The following is a 14,819-nucleotide window of genomic DNA, read 5'->3' on the forward strand; positions in this document are numbered from 1 at the left end:
AAAAGAAAGGTATCCTTTTGAAAATAGATTTTATTTGTTTAAATGAAGATTAACTGAAACTGGTTTAGTGTCCCAAAATCTAAATATGTACATTACACATCAAGAAAAGCTGGCATGGGAAGAAATGAAATAAACTCAGAGTCTTTACAGTGTGGTGCGGTTGGTCATTATCCTGCTGGTTTGACAATGATATACTATGAGAAAATCCCACACAGATTACCTTTAAAAGATTGTGTCTGCACTCTGTGCTCTGATGTAGTCTACAGATAAATATGGATTAGAGATTGCTCTCATCTGGTACCTTAAGCACTTGCACACACACTCAAACATGGGCTCATACACACTACACAAACAGACAAAACACAGGCATATTTGGAGGTAATTCACCAATAGTCTTGGCTGCTACAAAATAATACTGCAAACTACATTGGAACACAAAGAGTAAGCCTACTGTCACTGATTGAGTGTAATGCTCAGTCATGTTTGTGCTGGGTAATTTTTGCAAATGCATACCAAAAAGTTTTACAGTGTCTTAAAACTGTGGATAGTTACACAGGTCACTTGGCATAACAGAAGCCACAACCAATTTATGGTGCCTAACAGAATAGAACAGAACAGAATATAACAGAACAGAACAGAACAGAATAGAATAGAATAGAATAAGCATTGGGCAAAACGGTTAGGTGGTCTTCAGAAAGAATTAAATGGAATCTATTGTTGCAAAGCAAGTATGACATGAATACAGTTAATAGTAGGCTACTATAATGCTGTATTAGTATTATAGATGTTAGGATGGCGTCTGTATATAATAGAAGTTTGATACATTCAGATATGATAGGCTACAGGTAAGTTTATTTTCTTGACTAACTGAATTTGCTATCTTAGCTTTGGAAATAAACACGTCATGCGAATAAAATCCTTTGGGATTTAGGTAAAATCTGCAACAACATCCCAAAACTAAAGCATCTAGGTGGACTAAAGCGAAAACGTGGCAACCAATGCTGTGCAGAGAATAATGTAAACACAGCTGATATGAAACAGAATCACAATCACTGTGGACAAACTACTCAAGGTTATTCTACCTCCGAGAAGGGTGAGCCTACACTTTTCTCTTGCATTCTCTCTCATACAGCGCACTCCTTTCAGCATTATGCACAACTCAAAGTGTTGAAAGGTCGACGTATAACGGAATAGGAACCTATTTCATGGCAATAAAAGAGCCTACAATAAATAAAGAGGAGATTATCACGCATGCAGCACTGTCAACACCCCCACCCCGCAAAAAGAGTAATCTACTGTCAAACTTTCCAAGGTGGCTGCAACTACATGCGGCAAAAAACAAGCGCAAGCAAATCTAACAAACATGATCGTTAAAACTTTTCACCTCTAGTTTACTATTTTACTCACCTTAAGTTCTTATTTTCTTACTTCGAAGGATGAAACAAACGCGCTGAGCACCTCGGGATGCGAGTTGGTCTCTGTAGTGTTTTCTACACCGCAGTTTAGCGTCTCTCTCTCTCTCTCTCTCTCTCTCTCTCACTCTCTCTCACACACACACACACACACGCACGCACGCACACACATGCATACACGCACACCATAGGCTACTCACGAAGAAAAACTTCCGGCTCCTCCAAAAATCGCTCCGGTTTATGGGGGGTGATTAATGCCACAGAGGAGTGGAGAAGCAGGAGAAGCGTTGTCAAAAAGTGGTCACTATTTTGAATGGATTCAACAGAATCCGAATCAGGAAACTCTTCTACTTGGTGCCTAATGATTATAAAATATATAAAAGTAGCCTACTACAACTGGACTGTCTCTTGTCTAGATTAATTAACTCTGGAAGTGAAAGAAGAAATTGCGCAGAAAAAAGTAGGCTACTATGTCTTCTGTAACCTACGATGAAAGGATTGTAGTTTATTTTTTGGCTGGACCGCAACAGCGGGGCCAGCCCTATAAACGCGAATGTCTGTCACTGACTGATTGACTGACTGACTGACTGACTGAGTGACTGATCAAGTTACACCATTGGTCGGCCGTGGCACATCATAGGATCATACAGCCAGAAATTTAAGTTTCGTTTTCTCCGCCATCTTGTTTCTCCGCTGAGATCGGGAGCCCATTTCTCCCACACAGTAAGCAGGCTGACCAATATCATGCATGTAAGCTGAAGCTAAAGTAGAATCTATACAATTATATCATATCACCATTTATTTCGATGCATATGCGCGAGCTCAGTCCACCTGACAGGGAGTAAAGGGAGTGAACAATATAACTTTGTGTTATTGGACTTTTTGCACTAGCACATATATTTCTTGAGTTCCCACTCTAATTTAGATAAAAGAAACCTCAAATAAATATATATTGAACTATTTTTGTAGAATAAGAAAATGTACAAAAATTCATGGCCTGTGAATTTTCATAGCCACTGTAGATATAGCTGACAAACAATTCATGACACATTATCCAGGCAATTTAAACGCAGACATCCAAACCAAATCAGGAATGTAAACTAAAAAAATGTGTGAAAAAGTCTTAGTAATCAAAACATGTGACATAACATACTGATTCAAGCCATGTTCCCCCCATACACACTCAAAAGCCCCTTTCACACATGAAACCCGTCAAAGTGCCAGATTGAGTGCGCTGGTAATGGCAGCAGTTTGTGTTCTTCACACAAGTCATGCCGTTCCACCTTTGTAACGTAACGCTGCCGTTCACACAGCACTGGTATATACCGTTACATTCTGCTGTCGTCATCTCCCAGAAATTACGTTTAACCGCCGGAGTCTCTGCAGTTTAAAAACATAACGGGTTAATCTCTCCGTCCACCCGACTCCCAGGATCTCTCTTATTTCACCCTCTGTCCAATTCCATATTTTCCTAAAAAAAAATAAAGCTCCAGCCTGTTGTCTGGCTTGTATTCCCCTCCTACTACAGTCCTAATGTTGTGCTTGATCGGTCTGTGTATTTTTTTGGTCATTCTATTTTCTTTTCAGAAACAGAAATAAAAAACAAACAAACTGAAAAACGTATTTTTCCAGAAAAATCAGACTCGTTAATAATAATAACCTGTTGATTGATCACAGGATAGGTCTAATTATGTATCTGATATGCATAATATTCTAATATCCACGTGTTGGAGCTTTCTCAGCTCGCAGGAAGGTGAAATTATTCCAGACAGGAGTATGGATTAGTAAAATGGTCTTTGAACATATTTTCTATCAGAAATAAAGTGTATTACTGAGTTGAGCAGTGCCTCTCTCTCTCTCTCTCTCTCTCTCTCTCTCTCTCTTTGTCTCTCTCTCTCTCTCCCTCTCTCGCACAGCAGCAGTTTCTTTCTCAGATCCAGAAAAATATCTTCTATTTCCGTTTTTCAGTTGTGGATTTTTAAATGAAAATCAAATCACCATTCGTTTTTCATACACGGACAGTGCTTGTGTCGTCAATGTTCTGGCACCTTTCACACATACAGTCGATACGGAACATTACTAGCAGAGGTGGGAGTAAGTCACACATGTGCAAGTCACAAGCAAGTCTCAAGTCTTAACCTTCAAGTCTCAAGCAAGTCCCAAGTTACTGTGGTGAGAATCAAGCAAGTCAAGTCGAGTCCCTGCTATAAGTCAAGCAAGACAAGTCAAGTCATTGCTCAGGTCAAGCAAGTCACAAGTCAAGTCATATGAAATTCTCATGATCTACCCCAGTTTCCACATTTAAATCAGTTAAAAGACAGTGGTCATGTAAAGTTGAGTTGTATTTTCAACATTAACGAAAACTGTTGCAGCCTGCTTACATCTTCAAATCTTACTGATATTTGACATTTTGTGGCAATCAATAACAAGCCTCCTAAATGAACAACAATGGAGAGTGGGGCTCTGAAATTATAATATAGCCCTATAGCTCTAAAGGGCTCTAAAGTGAAAACAGAAGTACGAAACAAAAAATTTACATCACAATGTTAAGCCTCCTGCCCTGGCTCCCCTTCAGCCAGGTAATAGTAACTTCACAATATCAATATCTAGAAAAATGCAATTATTTAATAAAAAAAAAAAAAGTCAAGTTCTTTCGAGTCATCTGTCTCAAGTCTAAGTCAAGTCTCAAGTCATGAATACCAAGTCAAAGTCAAGTCTTTTATCAATGTTAGTCAAGCAAGTCTCAAGTCCTCAAATTTGCGACTCGAGTCTGACTCGAGTCAAGTCATGTGACTCGAGTCCCCCACCTCTGATTACTAGTGTTACAAGGTCCTGAGCTGGGAAATTGACTGATAAACTGGCATTTCCACACTGGCGGCTGTTCACATTGCCGTCACATTGATGGAACAGGCTGCGTGTGTGAAAGGGGCTATACACACGCAAACTGTCCTCTCTCTCTCTCTTTCTTACAACATACAGCACTTTACTACATTTACAGTGTGTGTATGTGTGTGTGTGTGTGTGTGTGTGGGACCATGTGTGTGGTAGTAGTGCTGGCAGCCCACTAGAGAGATTGTGTGGAAGATGTGGAAATGGCAAGTGGTGCTGCATTGCTGATAAGGGGGGAGATTGTTGTCAAAGGCAAATGTCGTCAAGATTGGATTTGACCCAAATTGCCATTTTATGCTTTTCAGAGATTCTTACTGCCGTGGCTTTACTCACTCACTCTTTCTCTATCGTGTTCGCACTCCTTTCCCTACAGTATCTAGTTCACCTCTCTCTCTCTCTCTCTCTCTCTCTCTCTCTCTCTCTCTCTCTCTCTCTCTCTCTCTCTCTCTCTCTCTCGTGACATTTTCTCAGGCTAGTGAAGATATGCGTTGAAATCTGCATTTCACACTGCCTTTCTCAGACTCTACTGCACTACAAGCGGCTGACAAACAACCATGCTGTTTCTCCAAGCAATAATACAGTAAGTTTGGTACGGTAAGATTGTATTACACATTGGTAGAAAAGATAGCAAACATGAAAGAAACACAAGATATTTGTCTTGGGGGTCTAAAAGTATATCAATTTATTAAACAACTCAGACCAATTCTAAGAATTTAATAGAGCGTGAAGTTCATGGTTTTAGAAGAGTGGAGAGCTAGGCATTCTCTTTACTCACTGTTGTTGTTTTTTTCCCCTATAACATCTGCTTGCTTTTAGATTTATATGTAAAATAATGTTAACAGGGAGTTTTGTGGCTATTTGTCTACCCTCAACCATAGTGAAAAGAAACAATCACCTAATCAACACATGCTAAAGCAGTGAGAGGGTTTGTGGGTGGTCAAGTTAAACAGGAAGAAACTACAAGCCTTCCAGCCCATCTACTGTATCCACCAATCCCTGAAAATCGAAAACCTGTCAGGCACAACACGTTATAGCAGATAGAACATTTGTCCCCTCTACATACACATACAATAAAATATACACTGTTTACTACATAAGGATTAGTATCCATCTCTGACACCTAATTATCTTCCCGCAGGCCACACAGGGCCACTCATTTTTATCAAATTGGCTGACCAATTGGAATATGAAGGACAGAATCGGCCATAATCAGAAATAAATTAATCTATTAATAAATACAAAAATAAATAAATATATAAAATAATATGCAGAGAACTCTGTCAATAAATGAAAAAATACAAGTGAACATAATTCATTAAATAAATGAGTGAAACAATGCGTAATCAAGAAAAATGAATAATACATTTCCTCATTTCCCTACTTATTTATTTTTGCATTTATTTATTTCTGTATTTTCTGCTCTATAATATGCCAAGAACATGTGTCAGTGGTGTCCAACAATCAGACATAGGAATCAAACTAGGAATGTATTGACTCCAAATAACAATGCAATGTTTGCAACTGTTCTGCAAGCTAAATAAGAAAGGTGCAGTTGTGGTTGTCAGAATTGGATGTGAGAAGCGTCCAACCACATCTTCTTCGTTTGAGATCAGGAGCAGTGAGAAACCTCTCCCAAATACCAAAGAACTAAGGGGTCGACCTCTGTGTCCATAACAGCTAGCAGCAGACTGAAGTTTATTGTTGTCTCTCCAACTAACCAGAAGAAGCATCATTGTCCTCTGCAGTGGAAGCCAAATCTCTTAATTCTCTCCATATCCCAATGTTAATCATCACAGCATTTGACCTGGCAGAAGTCAACCTATAGCCTAATTGAGAAGTTAGGTAAACGATGCAGCAGGACTTTGTTAGTTGCAGACAAAGTTGTTTTGTTGTCAGCCAAGTAAGGCAAATCCAATCAATCAGTGCACCATGACAATGATCTACAGTGTGTTAAACACAACCCACATGTGTATGATTGACACAGCCTCAGTAGGGAAGGGAGAAATACAGAAACAAATAAATAGGGAAATAAATGTAGATTATTTTTCTTGATAATGCATTGTATTACTCATTTTATTCATTTACACTGCTATTCATTTATATATTTATTTCCAGATTTCTAAGCATTTCATTTTTTACATTTATGTGATTTAGAATGTATCAATAGATTTATTGACTGATTTCAAGTTATGGCTGTTTCTGTCCTCCGTAATATGAAGACCATACCCTAATTACTCAATTCATACAACAAACAAAAAATAAAATACATACATTTCACAAAAAAAAGTACAGAAAAAGTTTAAATTTAAGTACTGATCAAGGACTGACAACTCGCCATGTCACATCACCACGCAGACTTCCAGCCCACCTGTATTAAAACACCTAGTATAAGCACAGCAGAACTTTTCTGAGAAACTTTAAATGCAGGCTTTAATCTTTTCATCGCAGCCCAGAACGTGGCTTTGCTGTATTTAGACAGCAAAGGAAGCGGCCAGGGCCCAGTTTGCCAAAAAGTATTTTAACTCTGAAACTATTAGTAATGGCACAGTAACAAAATATAACAAAGTTTGACACAGGTAATTGAATGGCTACAAATTGGCCCATTATTCTCTTGAACCTGACCGAACAGCTGCTGGTAAGATTGTTAGATTTGGTTACAGCTAGAGAAAAATAAACACTCGAAATCAGATAGAAAACCACTACCCAATATCCCTCTTTCCCATAGTGTCTATGGCTTGAATAACAATTTATAATTTCACACATATTCTGTTACTGTCTAATTACACTGTAACTATCGAACTGAGCAATGTGTAATTTAACAGGTTACCAAAATCCTCTTTGTACATTGGTTTACAATGGAAAATAAAACAATCTCATTACTAATATGCTTTTGAGAAACTCAGTCAAGATCTTTATCACACAGATTAAGAAAAAAAACACACTGAGCAGGCTCTGTAAATCCAGACTACGAGGCTCTAAAAATAAAGTCTTTCTTAAACTATAGGTCACATGCCTGTTTCTGGTGGGCTTCACATGACAAGAGTACATGTATGTTTTCTTTAAATGGGCCTGGGTCCCAGGACAAGGCTAAATTTACTTTTTGAGCCCTGGCAGTGTTTCCCTTACCACTGCCTAGAGGAGCCACCACCCTGCATGGGAGAACTTGGATTATATTGCTTTATGAGTATGAGTTTTAGTATTTTTGAGTCTTTGCATGGACTAATTACTGTTTAAGTGGGTTTTCCACCCACCAAAAGAAAAATAAATGTGGGGAAACACTGGGTCCTGGGCTGAAAAAGGTTGGGAAGAGTCCAGCAGGTTCATATCTTCAGTGTGTGAGCGTGTTTCTTGCAAAGAGGTTTGTCTTTCTTGGAGAAGAAGGTCTGGCCTTCCAGAGTGGTGCAGCACACCTGAAAAAAAGCAGAAGACACACACACACGCACGCGCGCGCACATGCGCACACACACACACACACACACACACACACACACACACACACATATATATACAGATTACAGAGGTGAAGAGAAAGATGTCCACCATATTCTAAAATGGCACTGGAAAAAGGAAAACCACTTTGATCAGTCATTACCTTTCTCTATTGAATAATGATGAAAATGACCCAAATAACCTTTATCACAGAGATCATAATAGTATATTTTCGAATCATTGGGAGAGACTATGGATCTGTCCCCAACTGTGTGATTGTGCTTTCATCACATGCCATGGAATAACCTCAAAAACTACTGGCTTGCATTTTTCCATGGACATCCAGTATTAACAAAATTACACTGATTGGAATTGGGCGCTATAGCAATTAATTAAAAACTGTGAAAAAAAAAAGATCTACTGCTTTGTCTGAGTATCTATAACGATTATTTTTGAAATACCCAATCCACAAAGTCTTTTTTTTCCACATTATGAAAGTTTTAATTGCTGTTACTGATTGTCCCAAAGAGGACACATGTATCATTCATAGGGGACAACATGTAGGTTTGTTTATGCTAGGTTCAGGCTGTGTCTCTGGCCCTTTCCATACAGAGTTTGCATGTTCGTCCCATGTTGTCTGGTTTCCTCTCACAGTAAAAAGACATGCAAGTCAGGTGGATTGGAGACTCTAAATTGCCCATAGGTATGAATGTGAGTAATTGTCTGTCTATCTGTGTTCGCCCTGTGATGGACTGGCGACCTGTCCAGGGTGTTTTCCTGCTCTCTGCCCAATGTATGCTGAAAAGGATTAATGAATAAATTAATGTATGGCTATGGCTTTCACTTACAGCACAGACAAAGCAGGTGTCATGCCAGGTGTATCCAAGGGCCTCCAGGAACTTGTCTCCGGCCTCGATGGGGAACTCACAGCCATGGCAACCAGTCCCAAACAAACTGTAGAAGTCTATATTAAGAGACACAGGAATTAGACATACATCAAATAAACCAACCATTTTACAGCCATGGCAGCTAGTCCCAAGAAAACTGTATTAGTCTATACAGAGATCATATAGATCTGTGGAGGGTGAAGAGTCTGCAGGTTTTCATTCAAACCAAACACTACACCAAGTGATTTCACTGGTTATCATGCCTTCAACCAGAGAAGAGAAACTAATCTGTGAAATCAGCTGGTGTAGCGTTTGGTTGGAATAAAAATCTGCAGACTCTTGGCCCTCCATGCCACATGGTTGCCCACCACTGATATAGAAGGAGCAAAACACATTAACAAAACACTAAATATGATTGTATGTTTGTTATGGTGTCATATTTTAATCATATGTCTCTGGCTCTTTGTTAGTATGGATTCTTGCGCATTCTTGTGTCCTCCATGATGTGTTTTACGTAATATCTAACCGCCGAAGCACAAATTCCAAAACAAAAGAATGCTGGGAAAGAGGACGGATAAAGATACCGTAAGTTTACTTGCCAGCTGAGGATGCATCGGATGGTGACTTGACTAACAACAATGAACGGGAAGTCCCGAGATTCATTGCGAGAACAACACGTCACGTCCGCACTGAGCTGTAGTCTACACTTGACACAGCTGGGAAAATTAACAGCTGTGTGTCTTAACTGATTGCGCGTCTGACGTCAAGCACACAGTCCATCTCAAACTGCAAGAAAGCGTCTCTGTGCTTACTGTCATGAGAACACTGTTCTCTCCAAGACGAGTTGGGAAGAACATTCTTGGCATTCTTGGATTTGATAATCACCTTCTGTCTCAGTATGCACACTTGGATAAACCCTCTGAACTGAACCAGATGACCAGAGATGCACAAACATGAACACTGTTGGGATTCCTGAAAGAGGGAATGCTGATTCCTGCAGCAGGGGTGCATGTAGTTGTACAGTATGTAGTTTTGATTATTTTGGTGACTAAATTAAAAAGTCACCCAGACGACCCAGAATGCTATTCGTGTCCTTCCTTCCATAGATCCAATACATTATTTTAGTCTGAGACAGCAGTCATGTCCCATCAGCACTGAACAATCAGCACTTTGTTCACAGTCATCGTCACTCACCTTGTTCACAGTATGGTTCTCCGTCCTCCAGGTGGAAGGTGTTGTTTCTGATTGGCTGCTGACAGCAAGCACACAGGAAGCAGTGGACATGCCACGTCTGTTTCAGGGCATTTATCTCTTCCTAGTTGAGAACACAAATAATGGGGTTAGTTAGGGACATTGATCTCTGTGTGTTGGATGCTTATAGCAGAGACCCAGTAACTGAAAAATTGCTGGTTTAATATCTTGGATGGACAGTTCCAGTTAAGATAAGAATGGCTTGATGTTTCAAATGGGTCACGCCTACAAAGTGCGGTACACGTGTGAAACCCTATTATAATATATGTAAAATGTACAGAATATGGTGATGTTAATTGCCCATAACCTTTTCACATCTGTCAAACAACTGCATGATTTTAATAATTTAATTATCTGGAACAAGCTAGCAAACGTATGTACAAACTTCAAGAGAGAGTCATGTTAGCAATTTGACTCTTCAAGAAAAAACATTTTAATGATCATGCTGTTGTTTGATAACTGTGGAAAGGTAATGACAAATTATTTACACTATATACATTTCACATAAATTATTAGAACACAGAAAAAGCAACCACAGAAAGTGTTGATTTATTGTTTTGTTCATAGAAACTGAATCGGGTTTCGCACTTGTACTGCACTTTGTAGGGAAGCTGCGTCATTCTTATCTATAGTCCATGAAGTGGAACATTATCTGATCTGGACTGATTCTGTGCCTGATCCTCAAGTGCCAGACTGTGAACTGACAGTTTATATCAGTGGATACGCTACACTACATTGGGGTATGTGCCTTGAGCAAGGCACATAGCCCCTGGTACTATGCTGTTACCTAGCATTACTTTATATGTGCAGTAATCTGTCAGCCAAAATCACCCACTTCTCATTGTGTAATATAAACTATTGACCACTCTATCCATCTTCCATCAAAATGGATAAATTCATCCATTTTACATTAAAAATGCTCAGCCTTTCCTTCAGTCCTTTTCTCACATCACACTTGAACATTTCTTTCTTCTTCTGCAGCCACATGACCTGGCTTAAAATAGACACACCGCTTTCCCACCCTTAAACTGTGAGAACGAGAGAGGACAGGGGATCAGCGTAGGGTTGGTGGGCCAGAGGAAAATGAGGGATTAAGAGTGAGGGAGTGAGAAAACAGGTTAATAAGAAGGGGTAAGCTGGTTGAAGATGTGTGAGAAATAGAGGGTTGAAAGGGATTGAGGCTAAAGAGGTTAGAACACGTGAGGGATGAATGTCAGAGCTGTTATGAGGCCCGAGATCTCGGCTTCCTGACACTCTGAGTTCAAACTACACTGGCGGTAGGGTTGGGCGATGTCCACCAAATTGGCATATGACGATGTCCATAGTGAAACATCGCGATGAACGATGACATTGTTGTTGGGGGGGGGGGGGCGGATTTTATAGACAAACAAGAAAAGATGTTCTTCCATATGTCCGTAATGAAACGGACAAGGCTCTCATGTGAGCTGCTCCGGTACAAAAATTTTTATATATACTTTCTTTTATACTTTTTACATGTATGTAGCCTATGTTGGACATTAATTACTATTTCTATTTTTTGAGCCCACAGCCCATCCTCACCTACTCACCCGGTCTTTCCTTATTTTTCCTCCCTATGGCCTATGCTTAAGCAACCTCATTAAGCAGATCATCCGATTATAAAAAAATATTTTAAATACTAGTCATAGTGATGTAACTGCATAACTGCAGCACTTCGCTTCATGTTTGGTAGGCGTAGCAGTCCGACTCCTACCTTTTTGAAATTTCGGTTCCTAGGAGAGAACGGGACAGTAGTCCGTTGTGTCTGTCCGTCTCTGTTCATTTCAATTCATTTTCAATGAGAGCTGTCCGTTGTCTGGGCAACGCCGGGCAGCGCAAGTCAGTTGAACTTTTTCTTGACAGATTCATCACCGCAAATCAGAGGCGTTTCAATCACGATGTTGCGATGTAGAAGACTCAGTGGTCGATGACTGTCGTCCATCGGACCAACCCTAACCGGCAGCCTCCAGGTTTCTTAGCCTAGCTCTCCTAACATATATTGCATTCCTTGAGTTTCAGAGGTAGTCATTGCAGAACTCCCATCAACCTCCATCTCTCCTGCATTGGTCCTGTATGTATCTATCCTGCATCTTCTTGTTGGGGGTGGAGCAACGGTGTTGTAGCAATGCAGCAAGCATATCAAAAAGTGGGATTTTGATGATGGGTGCATTTTTTCTTCTCTTCTCAAATTGCTATCACCAAACAATGCTTAAATACAGCAATTGGATGGCTCTGGGCCTTTTTTCAGGATCAGCTGCCCAATTATGTGGACACCTACAGTATGCTGTCTAATGGTATACATTCAAATGTTGCCTCAACCCTAATTCTAACCCATGTTTCCAGAAAACCAGTAAATATTTGGCGGAAACAAAAGATAGACACACATAAAGTCCTGGATAAGAATGAAATGAGAACTGCTCATTGATTTGGGATGTCAGTTAACATAATCAAGAGGCCAATGTCTGTAGGCAAATATCTCCAATATTTAGACTCCATTATATATCTCGCACTTGGGCGCACAGTCTTCAACTGTTTGTCACTGAGCAGATCCACAGATCCACTGTCTGCTCAAGGGCATGTCAACAGTACTTTTGGATAAGAAGAGAGTGTTACTCATTCAGCCAGCCTAGCAACCCTCTGGTAATAAGCCCACTTCACTAAACTTCAGACTACTGCTCACCCATAGCGGAAAAGTACAGAGATCTATGACATTGACTCCTGGTTCATCTAGTTGCTGTGGAAGGCCATCGGCAAAGGGAATAAGATGTACTGGATACTGTACAAACAGCATATCCTTGGCTGCAGCATCTGAGATGCTTACAAGGCCAACAAAACATTTCCATCTACCACATATAAAGGAGAGGTGTAATGTGCTAGGAAAAAGGTCATACAAAAAGAGAGGAAGAAAATCAATCAGCAACTGGCTCTGATTGACAAAGATCAAAATAGATTCAAAAGTAAAATCCATAGAGCAAATAGAGTCAGGAGTTGGCATGTGCGGCATGTCTGCTGTGAATGCCGCAGCAGTGCCGTATCACCTCTGTTCTCCAAACAACAGGTGGTGGAGTTTCAAAACAACGGCCACACACAATGTCAAGGCCAGCCGAGCAACGGACCGCTCTCACTCATCCAAAATCATTAGACATATGGCTACACATGAGCAATAGCAAATCTTACATTCTTCAGATGTTTTTCTTCTCTCAAGCCATAACATAAACTAACTTGTCGTCTTCGTAATCTTTTGCATTGCAGAAAATAATGAAATCACCTTCACTGAGAGTAAATGAATGATGATAAATGAACTGTTGATTACATTCTGTTGAATAACCGTAAAATGACAAGAGCAGCCTGACATGAACTTGACACCTGAACTGATACCAAGCCTTACCCCCTGCACACACACACACACACACACACACACACACACACCTACCCCTTCACCCCTCACCCTAACTCACCCCCAGGATCTTGGTCTGGCAGCGGCTGCAGGTCGGAGCAAAGAACTCTTCATAGCAGTGTTCACAGTAGACCGATCCCTGCTCCTCCACGAAGCCGATGTCTGCCAGCGACGTGCGGCAGTGGGCACAGTTAAATTCCTCCTTGTGCCACGACTTTCCCATTGCTACCAAGAACGGCCCCCTAAGGAAAACAGACAGGTAGAGACAGAGCGACAGTCAGAGGGACATGACAGGTGGATGAAAATTGGCCTATGTAAGTCCAATTTCCTGCATTTTTACAGTAGATTTGAATGATTTATGTCCATCTGAACCATAGAACAAAATACACTCTCCTTCAATTCCAGTGATCAGAACAACCCAGTTATTATGGTAAAATTAGATGTAGGGTTTTGCCAGGTTTGTGTCCTGTTCAAAACAACTCCAGTACTTCCAGTATTTTATTATAATACAAATTGCATTCCATTTTTTATTTTTATTTATTTTTTTGCAATGTGATACGTGTTGAACTGAACTGTTGTTAGCGGGAGATGTAAGTAGGTAGGCTGCAGGTAAGTGTGGGAGACGTTTCATCTTCCTCGCTTTCACAATTGGACCTGGTTTTGTGGGTCTATGAAAAGAAGTCAAAATCTCCTGTTGAGAAAGATTTCTAATTGTACGCTATTCAGGTTATAAAATACTGCTTCTGTAACATCTTCAGCCACAGATGTTAGAAAGCCAGTGTCACTAAAATCCTTCTGTAACAACCATCCTCTGCTTCCACTCAGCCAGCACCTTGCCCGTGTCCAGTTTGATGATTAGGTTAAGTGGGAAAACAACAGAGACTAATTTACTCTACACAATGGTCGTGCTTATCTGAGCTAACTCTGATAGTGACCCAGGCTTGGCAGCCATTAGCATCTGCTAGCAACCCTATCCTTAATGCTATGTAATGTAACACGACACAAGTTGGGAGATAATGCTCGGGCTACAGCACTCAGCTACTGGACAAGAAGGGAGTTAGAAAGGAGGGAGGGAGGACGAGATTCCATAGTGATGTGTCCTTCTATCAAACTGGGCTGGAGTTACACATACAAAATCTGATGTTTTCAAGACTGTCTGCACATGGAAATTCAGATTGCATGCAGTTTCTCCCTGACTCGTCTGGTTTGCGAGTCTAGTCCCTATTAGAACAGTCTTGAGAAGATCACAAGTGTCAAAAACAATTAAAAAACAAAAACAAACAAAAAAACCCAAACATTTTATTGTATGTGCTGCTAATTTATTCTCTTCCACACGTTTAAGCTTTAGTGATCCAGCAACACCAAGCCAGTCCTGCCACAGTGAAAATGTGCTATTTAAAAATTGTTAGAAAAATGTGTCTGTTATTATTTTTCTTACACTCGCCATCATATGAGGGAAAAACTTTCAACTTCAGTTAAAACAGCATTATTACTGGCATATTTGGAAATATATATATTAATATTTGTCAATCAAGA

At 40.1% G+C, this 14,819-nt stretch overlaps 1 protein-coding gene across 1 annotated transcript in view; it reads right to left on the minus strand.

The window, feature by feature from the left end:
- Positions 1-4,966: 4,966 nt before the first annotated feature.
- LOC139642565 (PDZ and LIM domain protein 5-like) overlaps positions 4,967-14,819 on the minus strand; it is a 36,019-nt gene continuing 26,166 nt past the window's right edge. Inside the window, exons 7-10 of the mRNA XM_071517446.1 lie at positions 13,345-13,525; positions 9,812-9,932; positions 8,579-8,694; positions 4,967-7,711 (exon numbers count right to left, since the gene is read on the minus strand). Coding sequence (XP_071373547.1) covers positions 7,622-7,711; positions 8,579-8,694; positions 9,812-9,932; positions 13,345-13,525 — 508 coding nt within the window. The 3' untranslated portion in view covers positions 4,967-7,621. The remainder of the gene's footprint in view (positions 7,712-8,578; positions 8,695-9,811; positions 9,933-13,344; positions 13,526-14,819) is intronic.

This window comes from Centroberyx affinis, unplaced genomic scaffold (genome assembly GCF_046629955.1).
Source record: "Centroberyx affinis isolate AG114_WGS23_722 - 3 ecotype Tasmania unplaced genomic scaffold, CSIRO-AGI_Caff_v1 ptg000497l_1, whole genome shotgun sequence".
NCBI classification, from domain to species: domain Eukaryota; kingdom Metazoa; phylum Chordata; class Actinopteri; order Beryciformes; family Berycidae; genus Centroberyx; species Centroberyx affinis.